The sequence below is a fragment of the Anarrhichthys ocellatus genome, unplaced genomic scaffold, assembly GCF_004355925.1.
Source record: "Anarrhichthys ocellatus isolate YVR2014 unplaced genomic scaffold, GSC_Weel_1.0 scaffold8, whole genome shotgun sequence".
In the NCBI taxonomy this organism is placed as follows: domain Eukaryota; kingdom Metazoa; phylum Chordata; class Actinopteri; order Perciformes; family Anarhichadidae; genus Anarrhichthys; species Anarrhichthys ocellatus.
In genome coordinates this window covers 11194919-11210948 of record NW_022280038.1, presented here as the reverse complement: position 1 = coordinate 11210948, position 16030 = coordinate 11194919, and the positions used below count along the sequence as shown (strand labels likewise).

At 40.7% G+C, this 16030-nt stretch overlaps 1 protein-coding gene across 1 annotated transcript in view; it reads left to right on the top strand.

The window, feature by feature from the left end:
* Nucleotides 1-2: 2 nt before the first annotated feature.
* LOC116384278 (C-myc promoter-binding protein-like) overlaps nt 3-16030 on the top strand; it is a gene marked incomplete at its 5' end in the record, with an annotated part of 33755 nt that continues 17727 nt past the window's right edge. The window contains 11 exons of the mRNA XM_031848782.1: nt 3-98; nt 2669-2738; nt 4123-4292; nt 7076-7374; nt 8100-8166; nt 8365-8423; nt 9152-9296; nt 9779-9954; nt 10344-10444; nt 11784-11999; nt 15470-15615. Coding sequence (XP_031704642.1) covers nt 3-98; nt 2669-2738; nt 4123-4292; nt 7076-7374; nt 8100-8166; nt 8365-8423; nt 9152-9296; nt 9779-9954; nt 10344-10444; nt 11784-11999; nt 15470-15615 — 1545 coding nt within the window. The remainder of the gene's footprint in view (nt 99-2668; nt 2739-4122; nt 4293-7075; nt 7375-8099; nt 8167-8364; nt 8424-9151; nt 9297-9778; nt 9955-10343; nt 10445-11783; nt 12000-15469; nt 15616-16030) is intronic.

Below are 16030 nucleotides of genomic sequence, written 5' to 3'. Positions count from 1 at the left end.
CCCTGGCCGTCACCGACATCTGCATCATCATCCCGAGCAAGGGGGAGACGCCGCCGCACACCTTCTGCAAGGTGGAGAAGAACCTCAACAGCAGCATGGTGAGAGAGAGAGAGAGAGACGCGCACAATGGACTTTAAAATGGTGTTTGGTTTAGACGCGTCAGCGGTAAACATCACCAACACCAATTTGCAAAAACATTAAATAATCATTCGGGAGAAATGTTTCGTAGAAGAGGTGAAGGGATCAATTTCTACATGAAGGTGCAGACATCTTGTTTTAAAGGTGTGGCGGTACACAGAAGTCACGATAAAACTCAACCCAAATATTCTTATTAATTTGTTTTAAACAGAAAATAGTGCACGTGTGTCAAAGACAAGATGTTGGTAAACTATCATTACTACTACTACTATCATTAAGACAAGAAGGAACATTTTACGTCTCTGTTTCAAACCAACGTTTAAGATACTTGCACGTTTTGTTCACCAAGATAATCGATAAATATACAAGAAGTACGCGTCGTCACTGTGACGTCACCCATTGGTTGGTGGATTGTTGTTGTGAAGCCTCGAGTTTGGCATCTTGGCCGTCACCATCTCACAAAAGGGGGCGGAGCTAAGAACAACCAACCGCTGAATAAGACACTTTTCAAGACAACTTCCATGAACTGACATCACAGAATAACTCCTGTAATGTGTTGATCATAACAAGGTATTTAGAATTCTACAGTTTTCTCTGCTCATGCTGTCAGAGCCCTGTTTGAAATTCAAACTGTCAAGATATCATTACTACTATATATATATATATATATATATATATATATATATATATATTAAAAAAAATATATATATATATATATATATATATATATACTGTATTTTTTAAGGCAGAAGTCTTGAATCCTCATCTCCCACACCGGCGTCTCACTTTCCTCTAATGAGAGACTTAAATTGATGATATGAGTTCAGCAAACACAAGACGACATTGAGCCTCATAGCAGAGTGGACGAGTAAGTCCGACAGGTTTAGCTGCCACACTTCTCTTCAGTTCAGAGACTTCAAAGATGGAGTTGTGTTGTAGAGCTTCTGTAAACTGCACATCACCTGTTGTGGTTCCAATTAGGGACAATTCTCTTAAAGCATCATACGTTGCCTCAGGAAGTCTTTGAATGCCTCGTGTGTTTAAAGGAGAAGTCCAGTCTCCTGCAGTAAAGTTAGGATCTCAATGTGTCTACTGTTAGAGCTGGGAGGATCATGTTAATATTTCAGAGCAGCTGTGGGTGCGGACATCACATCCAGCTGAGGGTTTTAAAGATTTATTGCTAATGTGAGTCTCCATAGAGCGAGTGTGTTCATCAGATGTTTCCTCTCCATGCTCATGTTTGAGGTGTAGATGTGTAAGTCTCGACTGTTATTAGTAATAATAGTATTTTAGTTTATTACTGATTACACTGACTGGCTTTACGGGGACATTTTAACTGAGACCAAATGATTCATAGACTACACTTTTCTGCTTTGTTGACAAAGGGCTTAACAATTAACGTCTCATTAGCCTTGTTTCCATTCTCTCATGTTTATAAGTATTGCATTAGAAAAAAGAAAAAGTTTTTACATTCGCTTGAGGTGGTTTTTGTCTCTGCCGTTAAAGTGAATGCGCTAATAAATGCATTACAGAAAGGAATTGATTTTTCTGCGGCCCATAACGAGTAAATACATGAAACATGTCCAATACCAGCTGACAAGAACAATTCAAACTGAAGACCTCTCTCCATTTTACTCTCGTAGATGGGTCGATGACCAAGCCGACTTGTTTTGTTTCTCATTGCGGCCTCTATTTCTTCTTCTTCTACTCTGTTTACTGGCAGATTACAGAGATATGTAGCCGACAGCACCAACTTGTGACCAAACTACCCTGTAGTTGAGTTTATTCGCTCCACACCACCGGATGGAATCGCACGGCTTATTCACATTTATTTTTTGCAACATTTCAAAAGTTCGCTTTAAATTTGCCTTGACATTAAAATAGAAAAACTGCTATTCACACACATACGTGCAGTTCTGTTTTGTCCCCTAAATCCTGACTGATGTTCTGCTGTGGACGTATTCTAGACACCTAAAAGAATCGATATCAGTTTAAGTGAACGCTATGTTCAGAATATCTTCACCTCTTTACCTTTCTGAGGGAACTGAAGCTGTTATCTATGATCTCTACAAACACACCAGACTCCATTCACAGAAACACTGATTCTCAGAACAGGAGCTGTTGGTCGACTGCTGCCTCCATCTGTTAGTGTGTTTGTGTTATTGTGAGACTTTGGTGTTTTAACAAGTTTAGTTTGGATTCACCAAAGTTACACAATACAACAAACTAACCAACCGATCGAGGGAGCGATGGACCAGCGACTCTGTTCTGTGATGTAAAGAAACAGTAAAGTAAAGTATTCATAAAGAGTGACTTAACACCAAGCTGAAAATCACTTTCATCAGCTCCTTGTGGTTAAAAGTATAGCCTGGTGGGAACAGCTGGTGTATCATTATGGGCTAAAACATCCCAAAACACTTTAGATATTGGGCTTGTTGTGTTATGTATAGTTTAATCAAAATCTGGTTATGATTGGTGGACAGTGGAGATTGTTCCTCACTGACTCTTCCCGCTGTGCTCTTGTTTTCAGTGGGGCTCCTCGGTCTACTTGTGTTACAAGAAGTCTGTGGCCAAAACCAACACAATAGCCTACAAAGCAGGTAACCGCTCCTCATCCAATAACTGCCAGTGCTGCTGTATGTGTGACACCGGTCATCAGATAACCAGTGTGGTGTCTCTACTACTAATCACTTATTCTGCTCGTGTGAGAAAAACACCAAATAGTGAAGAGAATGAGAAGCGGCTGCATTCTGTTGAGGCTTGTTGAAGCATGAGATAAGCCTCTGCATGCCAATCTTCTCCTCCTTTCTAAAGGGTTAAATGGTTGCCATATATTTAACGGTAATATGAAGCTTATTCCACGTTAAAGCCGTTCGAGTGTTCGGTGCCAAAACCATCTGGCAGGAGATGATTGTGAGATAACTCCGCTGGCTCTGTTGTTGTTTGGATCAGCCTCACGTGTTTATCTTGAGATGAGCAGCAGACTGTGAATGGATGAGTCAGCTCACACACACTGAGTTCATTTTGAACATCTGACTTTATTTACAGACTAATGCGACACTTTGATGCAGAACTGAACAGGCTGAGTTTGTTTCGTTGGTAGATTCATATAAATATTGTTAATGTGCACATTTAGCTGGAGAGAATGTACCAGACATTCCCCACATGGTACGTTAAAGTATTAGAGAGAAGAACCGGCAGGACCCTCCTGAAGATATACTACATTACTTCTTAAAGCGGCACTCCTTAACATTTCAGTCCCAGTTGATTCAGAATTTACATTTGCCTCCTTCAAGGTTTCTTTGGGGAGCCAAGGGTTCCTTTAAGAGCCCTTTGAATCCATAGAACCCTTTTTTGGAAGAAAGGGTTCTTTAAGGATATTGAGTGTTTAAGATCTTGCCAGACCACACGCCCCTAGAAACCGTGACTGAACCACGACCCTCATGAGACCCACGGCTGCTGGACGTCACATGGCCCGAGGCTGACCTGTTAAACTGAGACCGTGGTTAGGATGGAGAAGGATCTTCTGGATCTCAAAGTGATCTCGATGGAACCACCCTGCGTGGGTTCTTGTTAGCACCCTCATGGACCGCTTTTTACGCCTTCTGATGTGAAACCTGACTTGAGACTCCTCCTCAAAAGTATTGAGACTTCAGATTTGTGACTCGTGGATTCATCATTTCATCGTGACAGCCAGCTGACACACAAATGGCAGAAAGTGAAGAAAACTCAAATCCCTTCGTCATTGTTTCTCGTTTGTGTCCACTGACGGTGACTAATGACCCAAAAGGCCGCATTAATTACTGAGCTCTGATTGCTTGTTACAAAGCCAGGCGTTTCTAGTGAGACACTGACTCAATAAAGGACATTATCAGTATAATTATAATGAACTGAACTTGTTTTGTTTAATTTTAAGCTTTGTGGAAAGTCGACTGTGCAGCTCTCTAAATGGAGTTGTCAGTTGTTTTGTTTTCTTGTCTCCAGGTTTATTCAGCAGATATCCGGAGGAGGACTACGAGTCTTTCCCTCTGCCGGAGTCGGTCCCTCTCTTCTGCCTCCCCATGGGGGCCACCATCGAGTGTTGGCCAGCCAGCACCAAATACTCCCTCCCGGTGTTCTCCACCTTCGTCCTCACCGGAGCCTCCGGAGAGAAGGTACAAGTGAATGGATGGATGAATGAATGAATGGATGGATTCTGCTCTGCTTTATTTCTTCCTCTCTCATTCAGACGACTGACAAACTTCTCAGTATCTACATGAGACATGAGAGCGTTTCAGTGACAGTTACACCTCATCAACAGACTGTAACTGCTGACATGACCACAGAAAAACGCACTGCAGTGGAGAAAACCACAATAGTCTGCATGCAGCATGGGAAAGTGTGTCAGACGGCCGTGTTGTCTTTGTCAGGGAAAAACCTGGAAACCCCACATCTAGTGTATAAAACACAACTAATGTAGTAAATGCATTAATCGTCTGCATCTGCATTAATGTTGTTATTGTCTCGTCCCTGAATGTAAACAAACCAAATTCTTTCTCTGGTACCAAACACTCAGAGGTCTGCCGAGTCAAGTTTGTGTGTGTACAGGTGTGTGTGTGTGTGTGTGTGTGTGTGTGTGTGTGTGTGTGTGTGTGTGTGTGTGTGTGTGTGTGTGTGTGTGTGTTTACAGCACATGCAGGGCGATATTTGGTGAGGACAGTGTTTGCTGACTTGTGTTGTTTTACTGGCCAAGGTCTGAGGGACACTCAGCAGGACTCTGGCAGTCTGCAGACTCCATGTTTGACTGAGTTCACCTGTTGACCCATGTGTACACACACACACACACTCTCTGTGTTTCTATGCTATAATATTGATGTCCTATATCTATGAAAACCCTCTGTTGTTGTTCCTTTAACCAGAACACTCACCTCTGCATGCAAACCTTTTTCTCACTTCTACTTATTCCAAGTTTAAGGTTTTTAAAACACACAGTTTTAAATGACGAGTGTGTATATATATATATATATATATATGATACCGATAGTATCAGAAATAGTATCACCATCTCACTTTATTGTATAGATTATTCTTATTATCTAAGCAGCATTTTACTTTTGCAGATACTCGATGAGGTGCTATCCTGAATCTCAAAGTCTTCTTCTTTGTTTGTGTGAATATTTGTTCTTGTGTGCTATGTTGTGGAAATTTATCATATGGTTCTTTTAGTTATAACTTGTATCGCTTAAACCTGCATATACCACCCTAACCCTCTTCCCACGAAAAGGCTGGGAAGCTGGCCTTGGTGGGTGCAACATCTGCGAGGGGGAGGGTGAAGGGAGAGGAGACGAGATAACGCGCATATATACTGGGTTTTGTGTTTTTATTTTTGTTAGACCTCCGAACCATACGTGGGGAAAGAGCTCTATCCATTCAGCTGAATTTTGATTGAAGTGTCTGTTCATTAAATATGTTTTTAATACTTTAAGAAGTTCCATCATGATTATTTCTCACAGAGAGGGTAAAAAGATGTTTTTCCACCACATTAGCTACTTCAATATACATCATAGTGCAAGTTAGACATTATTGTGGATTGTATTGTAACCCTTTGAGGAGGAAATTCTCTCTAACTGGACCTAGTTGAACTTTGAAATATTATACTGCAGGGGTATTTAAATACAGTAGTGATTTGTCAGAGAATAACTAGGGAACATCATTTATCTGTAGACCTCAGGGTTTAAAACTAGACTTAAAGAAACAGTTACTGGAAACAAAGTAAAGAAATTATAACATCACATTTTATTAATTTAGCATCGTACACAAGAGGGTTCACTGTTTTTTGTATTTTGTAGAAAATGTATTGTTCGCCAACAATGCATCAAACATGTAGCCGATCACCTCACTCATTTTGTGTGGCTGGGGGGAGAGAGGAGGGTAGTAACCCGAGTTTCCCAAACTGCAAAGCTGTCATACAGGTTGTTTATGACCGAATAAACCCAAATGAACCCTGTATGAGTCCCTTGAATAAGTTCAGATTGGTTAAATGACTTCAAAGTTCATTTTGTTTGTATTACACACGTGAATGAGCAGCACCGACCGTCATTCATATTCATGGAAATACAACAAAGCTGCAGGCGTCCTGGGTTCAGTCATCAGCAAACAAAGACTTGCATGAGCCTCGGCCTCTTCTCTGAGGACGTTGAAAACGACCCACGCTGGCGTCCAGCAGATAAGCCCGTTAGCTTTGATGTGAGCGTCTCATGTTTCCAGGAAGCAGAGAGGATTGTATTTGTCCTGATGTGGATGCTGGCTCAGTTTGTTTGGCCACCGTTGGCTCTCGTGGTCTAGTTGTTCAATAAAAGGTTAAACTGAGGTTCACCTGACAAACTTTATTTCTACGCTTATTGATGTTTTCATTTATTTACTGACTGAGGACTGACTGTAAATTCAGATAAGAAAATTGCAATGGGTGCATCTTTAAGCCGTCTCCATTGGTGGATTCATCAGTTAGTCAACCAGCAGGTCAAATTATTGTGATCATTTCGTTGACTGTTGCTATTGTTTTTCAAGCTAAAATGGAAACATTTGCAGGTTCCAGCTGCTTTATTTGCTGCTGTTCTTTGTCATATTTTATTGAAAATGGAATGTCTTTGGGTTTTTGGGCTTTTGAGCCTTAAAACAAGATATAAATGATAACATTCATCATCATCCTGACATAATGAGGATTGAACATTGATTAAAGGCTCACAAACAACATAAAAAGCTACACTTATGAAAGACTCACATGAAATTACATAAAAACACTCAAATAATTCCATAAATAAGTAACAGCAGGTCTACATTATACATGCATCTGTGTAGTAATGAGATGCAGCGTGGCTTTAGACTGTTTTGTGTTAGGACAGTCTAGTTCATATGATACATGTGCAGATGATGAGACCCGACGTATCCCCTGTTTCAGGTCTACGGTGCTGCCATTCAGTTCTACGAGCCCTTCCCAGTGGAGTGTCTGACTGACCAGCAGCGCTCCCAGCTGGGTCTCCTGAGCCCCGATCCACAGAAACCCTCCTCCTCTTCTTCCTCCTCCTCCAGCCCTACGGGGACAGCCAGCAGCAGCTCCACCACGATCCCTCGCTCGATCTACACCAACAAGTGCATCTGTCTGCTCTCCCACTGGCCCTTCTTCGACGCTTTCCGCAAGTTCCTAACATTCCTCTATCGCTACTCCATCTCCGGCCCTCACACCCTGCCCATCGAGAAGTGAGCTCTCTCTTCTTTTATCTCTTCATTTCACCGTTTGATGCTCTGTCACTTCTTGCTGATCATTCATTTTACAATTTTACACATGTCTATAAGGTTACTGACCACTGAGACACAGGACTCTCCCATAAAGGTTCTGATCATCAAGGTTTATGTTCTCGAACCCAATTTGAATAACTTTGTTTCAGAGAAATCGTGGGTCTAAATACTACAATACCCATGAGCCTCTATGGCAAAGAAGCCAGTCAGATGCTTCTTCATTGAATCTGTGAACAAAACACGGCACAGTAGTCGCTCAATTAATACTCCAAAAGGCCCTGATTGGATTGTCTTGATAAGATGCACCATGAAAGGAGAACTTTGGGATTTTTAACCTGGACCCTATGTTCTCATGTGTTTGTGTCTTAATTGACAAAAAATGTTTTAATGTCTCTTCACTTTCCACTTTGCTGCAGTAATCCTTTAAATGTCCCCGCTGTGTAATAAAGGATTATTTTATCTTATCTTATTTTGAAATTAGTCCAGCAGACTGACAAGAACAAACAAACCACATACAGTAATTAATAAACGTTGAAAACATTACAACCAGGTGATCAGTAACAGAAGAGTCGCAGCTTACTGCTGCTCATGAATCTCACCAGACGTAGAGGGGCGCAGTGACGGATTATTCGCTTATTTTTGGCCTCACATCCCACTTTCTCTTTCTCTTTCCTTTTTCTTTGCAGGCATATCTCTCACTTCATGCATAAAGTTCCCTTCCCTTCCTCTCAGAGGCCTCGCATCCTGGTGCAGGTGAGTTCAGGTCACAGTGACGGGATGTTCTCTGCTTGTTTGAAATGAGTATTTATGGTTCTGCAGACTCTAGTGTTGTTTTGTGAGGGCGTTCTGGTTTGCAGCAGTTTAGGCTCCTCCATTATGGATGAGTGTTTATATGATTCAGGCACGTTCTGCTCGGTTGGTTTTTTATCTCACTCTCCAGCTTTTCTGCAGCTTTCTCCTCACGACAGCCTGATGTTGAGCCAGCCGGTGTCGTCTCCTTTACCGCTCAGGTAAGAGCAGCTGCACACAGATATCTGACTCCTTATTTTGTCCTGCAATGTAAAGGAAATGATGCATTTTGTTACTGATTCACTGTGTGTGTACATTACCGTTGAAAAGTGTATCACCTCCTGTCCCAAAAGCTGCTAGATGTACTCTATATGTCTGATGTTTTTTATGGTATTAAGTTTTAGTACAAATACTTTTCAGTGGTTTAACCAGACAGCTGAAAGAGACAAAGATCCTCTTGAGCGTGAACGTGAAAGAGAAGAAATCAGCAGTCGTTGGTTAAAGAAACCTTTGTATATTTTGCTTTTTCAAGTTCAAACACATTGACACACGTCACGTGGCCATTAAATGATAAATAACAGAACAAAGTCAACAAACTAATAACTCAATCAAATAAACAACGATGACAATACAATGATATAACTAAACAAACATTGGGCAGCTTCTGTTACCGAGGATCAGGTATTCGATCACATCCCCAAAACGAGATTAAAAAGAGACGCTGTCAGTCTGATTTACCAGATAGACCAAGAAGGGTCGCCATATCTTGTCAAATGTTTTACTCTTATTCAATTCAATTAATGAATTTGGTATGTTGAAATGTTCAGTGACATGAATAGATCACACTGTTCATCATAGTAGTTCAAGGGCAAAACACCCCGTTGTAGTTCCTTCTCGATGTACCGGTGAGAGTTGACACTGACTTTCATTGTGTGTGTTTTTTTCATAGTGGCGGTCGATTTTCCATGCTGCTGCAGAACCTCGGACCGGAGAACGCCGTCACCTTGCTGGTGTTTGCCGTCACCGAGCACAAGATCCTGGTCCACTCGTTACGACCCGCGGTTCTGACCAGCGTCACCGAAGCTCTGGTGTCGGTGAGTCACCATCTCTAGCTGTCATTTACTGCCAGCATCTTCACTTTTATTGATGCACTAATGTTTAGTGCGGTAGTTAAAGTCACTGCTGGACCAATCTCATTTACATCATAATATGTTTTAATGCTTTTTGTTTGGTTGACCGTCCATCCGATATCTCAGGAAATCTCTTTAATTTTGGCACAAGAGTCCACTTGGACTCAAGCATGAACCGATAAGATTTTGGGTGCTAAAAGGTCAAAGGTCAAGGCCACTGTGTCCTCACAAATCTCAAGAATTGATCTGCTATTATGACAATGTTTTACACAAATGTCTAACAGGTTAAAATGATGAAGTGATGACATTTTTGGGACAGACATGGATGTAAAATGAAAACTAGTTTGTTCATCTTATCTTCTGCTAACCAGACTGTGAACCTCTTTGAAATACTTCTCATGAACCTGAAACATGTCACAAGGGAGCCCTATCTACCCCCCCTTCAGATGATCTTCCCATTCCACTGGCCGTGCCCGTATATTCCTCTGTGCCCCCTGGCGTTGGCGGACGTGTTGAGCGCCCCCTGTCCGTTCATTGTGGGAGTGGACTCCCGCTACTTTGATCTTTATGACCCGCCCCCGGACGTGAGCTGCGTGGACCTGGACACCAACACCATCTTCCAGTGAGCACAATACACAAAAACCATTGCTACTTCAGCAAAGTATTAATGTAATATGACTCTTTATCTACTCAGAATACCCCTCATGATGAATATTAAAAACAGGATTAACTACAGGTCAGTGAGCCGCACATAGCACCTCCAGCTAAGACCTCCTTTCCCTCCTTTCTTTTGCTGTATCCTCTTTTTTTTTTCCAGACCGCATAACTGCCAGGTCATGAGTTCTAAGTTTAGAGACCAGGAGTCTGGGTGGAAATGGTTATTTTTTTAGCATCATGCTCGTTTTAATATGCGGCAGACGGTGTTGGGGTGGTCCGAGCTCCCCCCGGTCCGTCTGTGTCCGTGTCGGTCTTGGCCTCCCCACAGCTCACTGTGTGCTTCTGCTTTTCCAGCAATGAAGATAAGCGAGCCGTCACATGGAAGATCCTGCCAAAGAAAGCCTGTAAAAACCTGATGAATGTGCTGAGCAATCTCTACCAGCAGCTGGTCGACGGTGAGTTTCACCAGCTGATGGAACAGATGATTGTAAAAATGTGAAAGTACACTTTCAGAAAAACGTTACCATTAAGTTTATTTTGTGTTCAGAATAGAAAGTGGTACACGTTACATCTTCTTAGACCACATTTCTTCCTTTTTTGAACTTCAGTGTAAAATACAATGAAAATACAATGAAATCACAGAGTGTGTTATGTTCAGTGAGTGACTCAAGAAGTTCTCAGACCCCTTACTGCAGTAAACGTACTAATACCACACTGTGAAAATACTCCACTACAGGTAAAAGTCCTGCATTCAAGACCTTAGTAAAGTTAAAATATGTGTAGCTGATGTTTCTGGATTAATATTCCTGCTGCATTAGTGTGTATGTTGCATTTTAACTCCTTTGTATCCTGATGGCTGGTGTAATCTACAACAATGCAAGGAACACTTCAGTAAGAAGTACTATATGTACCTCTGAGATGTAGTAGAGTAAAAAGTACAATATGTACCTCTGAGATGTAGTACAGTAAAAAGTACAATATGTACCTCTGAGATGTAGTGGAGGAGAAGTATAAAGTTGCATAAAATAGTACCTCAAACTTGTACTTAAGTACAGTACTTGAGTAAATGTACGTACTTAGTTACATTCCACCACTGGTGAAGCTTTTTGCATTCTCTTGTCTTTACAATTTGTTCTCTATTCAGTCTGTACTCTTCTGCTCTCGTTCCACCAATAATCCCATCATTTCCTGATCACCCGTCTCCCTGTCGTAGAGCTCATTGTATTACTTTCTACTTTCTCACTCACTCACTGAGAGACCACGAAATATGCGGCTTATTGAGCTGCAGAAACTGAATACAAATTAATTTTCTGAATCAGTGAAGTTGAAAATCTATCCAGTTTCTGCCTGAAGTGATGAATATTGATACGCCTGCTAGAGAGTTTTAGTGGAGAGACATTCAATCGTGCTTTTCTTTATGAATACCTGAAGAACTCGTCTTCACCTCTCAATACATATCTTTGATCATAAAAAATAATTACACAGGGAGATTTCTGATTAGTTATCATGAGTAATGTAGATATAATGTGGGTAAAGACAAATTAAAGAACAGCTAGAACAGTCTGGTAAGTTCAGAAAATGACATCACGTCACTGTAATGCAGCCTTTAAATCAGGAAGATATTACGCAATATTACGTTATCCAAAATGTACGATATCTAGTCTCATATCAGTATATCGATAATAATATCGATATACTGCCGGCTCTAAGCAGAAGTAATGACTCATCTTTTATGCTGACATCGAGAGATTTGAATGCAGAATGTGCTGACAGCGGCTGATTTTCCGTCTCCAGGTCAGCAGCGTTCTGACGGGCAGCTGGAGCTCAGCATGAGTTATTCGTCGGAGCTGAGCTGTGGGAAGAGCCTCCACATGATGGAGCTCGAGATCCAGGAGGCCTTCCTGCGCTTCATGGCGGCCATTTTGAAAGGCTACCGCTCATTCCTGCGACCCATCACCCAGGCGCCCTCGGAGAAGGCCACCGACGCCAGCTCGCTCTTTGACCTGCAAGGTATCTGGAACTTGTAGCTATTCATCCAAGTTTAGTGCAGAGGAGATGGTGAAGATGAACCCAGCTGTCCTCTTCCTCCTGCTGACTCACTACAGTGTCATGATCTCTGATATCCGAATAACGATTCCCACCAAAGTGTTCACTGATCACAGGAGCTTTAATCTTCGCCGTTTTAATACCAGTAATCTGAAAGATGGGTTCTGTCATGACCAGCTAATCCACCCCACTCCCTTAAAGAGACAGTAGTGTATTTAGTACTGTGTTTGTATGAGGTTCTTCTCCAGAGTCAGTGTTCTACTACAGTAGATGAGTTCATAGAAACAGACAGGAATATATATATATATATATATATATATATATATATATATATATATATATATTCCTATCTATCAGAATCTATATCAATTGAAGTTTTAAGCTTTATTTAGAATATTTTCACCTCTTTACTTTGATGTCAGACAGACCTTTCTGAGGGGAACTGAAGCTTTTATCTTTGATCTCTTCAAATACACCAGACTCCATTCACTAAAACACTGATTTAACCTCTCGGATATCGATATACTTGTGTCACGATATGATATCATCATGATACTTTAGTCGCAATACAATATTATTACGATATTTTGATATGCTGAGTATTGCGATATATTACCTTTTTTCAAATCATGCAATTTGTCAACATCTTTCTTTATCTTAAGTTCAATTTTAGTTTATTTCTGATAGGCCAATGAACTAAAACATTTATTATCATCAATCATTTACATTTTTCACACATATTTTTTGTATTTTTATTGATAAAAAAATCTTGACATTAGTAATTTTAATTATGTATTAAGCACACATGCATTCTTTCGACCCGGTCTTGTTTGTCATTATTCAGGATCCAGCCAAGACCTTGAAGTCACAGATGTACAGTTAGAGTCCACGATTAGCACTAATGAGTCTCTGAATATGTAAACTAAATACTGCGTCATCTCTACAGCTGGCCAGCCTCAAAAACAGATGGCGTTGTTTAATAGATGAGCATTCATAAGTGTCTCCACCTCTGTGTGCGTGTGTGTGTGTGAGTAAACACACGCACACAAGGCTGAGGCTTGAGAAGATGCTGTGGTCGGAGGTTCAAGGCTGTTTGCAGACTGAAGGTTAGTCAGTTAGCAGCAGAGACCGGAGAGTGGCCTCTGGATCGGCTTTAAAGCTGGTCGACAGCACAGCTGAAATGAGTTAGGCTTGAAGTCACGGAGGAGAGCTGTAGCCAAGGTCAAGTCCAGCGTGAGTTATAGGACACGGCACACAGGAATGACGGCAGTACATTACATCACGACCTGAAACATGTAACAGCTCGTACCTCACGTGGATGAACTCCTGACCGCTTTAAGACTTCATATCCACAACAACAAAAAAATTACAGAATGTGTTAAAGTGCCAGTGTAGACCATTTTTTATGTTTCGCTGCTGCCTCTTTAAAAACCAGTTCCCTCATCAGATGATTAAAGTGTTTTCAGTCCAACAGCTGTGACTTTAACAGTATCACATGCAGATTGAGTCTCATTTCCTTTTTGCTTTACAAACTGTGGAAATAATAATGGTTGCTTGAGGTGTGTGTGTGTCTATGTCGTTACGGTCACAACAAACAAAATACTTGAGGACCTGTTGTGGTCTTTGATGATCTATGACCACTGTCTGTTAGGAGCTGTTGTGGTGTTACAACAAAGTTTTGTGCAATGAGATCACACTAGCTGTAACACCAAATCAGAGCAGGGGCGTAAAGCTTGGGGTCCAATGGCTCCTTCCCTGCTTCCTTCCCCCCTCTACCTGGCACCCTTGCTCAGTCTACACCCATCTTCTAAAGCGAGCTGTACCCAGCATGCCGTTCAGCGTGTAACAGTCAATATTGTAGCAAACGACGAAGAATGAGCCGTCAGTTGTTTCATCAGTTTTGCTGTTTCAATAAAAAAACATGCATCAGGTCTTTTTGGTTTAAATTTGGAGGTTTAATTGTTGCTGTTTTTTTCTTCATTTTTTCAGTTATTATTCAGTTATTTTTTACATTTGTTTGGTCTACAAATCTCACATAATGAGTTCATAATTGAGTCTATTCAACCTACAGGAAAATGAAACAAAGAAAAGCAAGAAACTCTTTGCGTTTCAAACGTTTTAACCGGCAAATGTAGGAAAACTGCATTTAATTCAGTAATCAACTCATGATTAAATCACTCGGGAGTGTCCAGAGAGTGTAGTAGAACTGTAGTTTAATAAAAAAAAGACTGCAAAGTGAATCTACTGTGAGGAGTTTTGGTAAAAATCAACTGATGGTCCAGGCTGCGAGCCTGCAGTGTCAGCATTTAAATATTTAGCAGCTCCAGGAAGTGTTTTTCTGCAGCAGCGACGAGTGTTTGGCTTCCAGCTCGGTGCTGTGAGCCAGTGGTCGTCCATCCTGCTGTCAGTCTCTCAGCAGCAGAGACTTATTGGTCAGCTAAGCTGCTTCCAGCATCTATTGCGGAAGCTATTTACCACCTTGTTGTACATCCCAAATTGGCCATTAGACTAATAACAATGTGTTGGCTTGCATTATCCAAACCAAGAGAAATGGACGTATATATATCTATCTCTATATATAGATAGATATATATATATCTATATATATATATAAAAAGACCCTTTATAGGATAATGGATTCCTTTAAATTGCTCTTGTGAGTACTTTTCTCTTTTTAGTGGATGAAATGAGCTGAGCTATGATGATAAACCTGCTGCTGTTTGTTAAATTATCTACAAATCATTCCTCACATTAAAGCAGGGGTCTCAAACTCTTGGCCCGCCACGTCATTTTATGTGGCCAGCGAATCCGTCAGCAAAAAAAAAAAAAAAAAAGTTAAAATTTTTTTTTTTTTTTTTAAGTTAGAGTTGATAATAAAAATATCCCCATAGTCGAAATGATGAGATAGAAAGTCATAACAATGATAGAAAGTCATAATTCTGAGATTGAAAGTCAAAATGATGAGATTGAAAGTCAAAATGATGAGATACTTAAACACAGTCATAGAAGCAGCTCTTTGGCTGGTTACTGTACACTTGACATGGAATGTATTGTGAGCACATTGAAGACTTCTTTAAATGTGTCTTTACAACACATGAAATACTTCATGTGGGATTGTGCAAACGCACCCTTGAAAGGATTTTAAACTTTGAACAAAGTTATTGTAATAACTTGTTTGATATTTGTCTTTGCTATTTTCTTTAAAAGTTCGATCTTTGATAGAGTAATGCGGGTTTCTTCACCCTAAATTAAAAGGATTTAAGTTATAATAACAAATGTGCTTAAATATATTTTACATTTATATAACTGCATGTACAATATTTTTACACTGCTGATGTGGCCCGGAGGGAAAAAGAGTTTGAGACCCCTGCATTAAAGCATTAAAAAAAAAGACTTCCATTTGTAAAAGCTAACCTGAACATTTACGTCTTTAGGGTTCTTGAAGAGCCGCGACCGCTCACACCAGAAGTTCTACTCGCTGATGACCAAAACCCAGATGTTCATCCGCTTTATTGAGGAGTGCTCCTTCGTCAGCGACAAAGACGCCAGTCTGGCCTTCTTCGACGACTGTGTAGACAAAGTAAGCGTCATATGTAGTCTTTTAAACATGCAGCGTATTAATGTGTTCATGTTGATGCAGTGGAAATAAGCTTCTCGCAACAAAGTACCAAAAAAAAGCTTTTTTTCTATCCTGTTTGAATTGTGGTACAAATTAACACAAATGTTTGTCAGTTTAAAAGATAATTTTGCACATCAAGAAAGTCTCTGTTTGTCTAACGACGATTTAGTTTTGTGTGAAACCAACACCGACCATAGACTGTATATAAGAAGTGGACGTAGTCACGTGACGTCACCCATTGGTTTGTGGTGCCTTGATTTGGCCGTCGCCATCTTGTTTTTTTGCAACCAGTGAACAAATGTGACCATATTTGGACTGAGGAGGAGTGACGACCTGTCAATCACTGTGTAGCCCCGCCCTAAAGCATCCCCTGCTT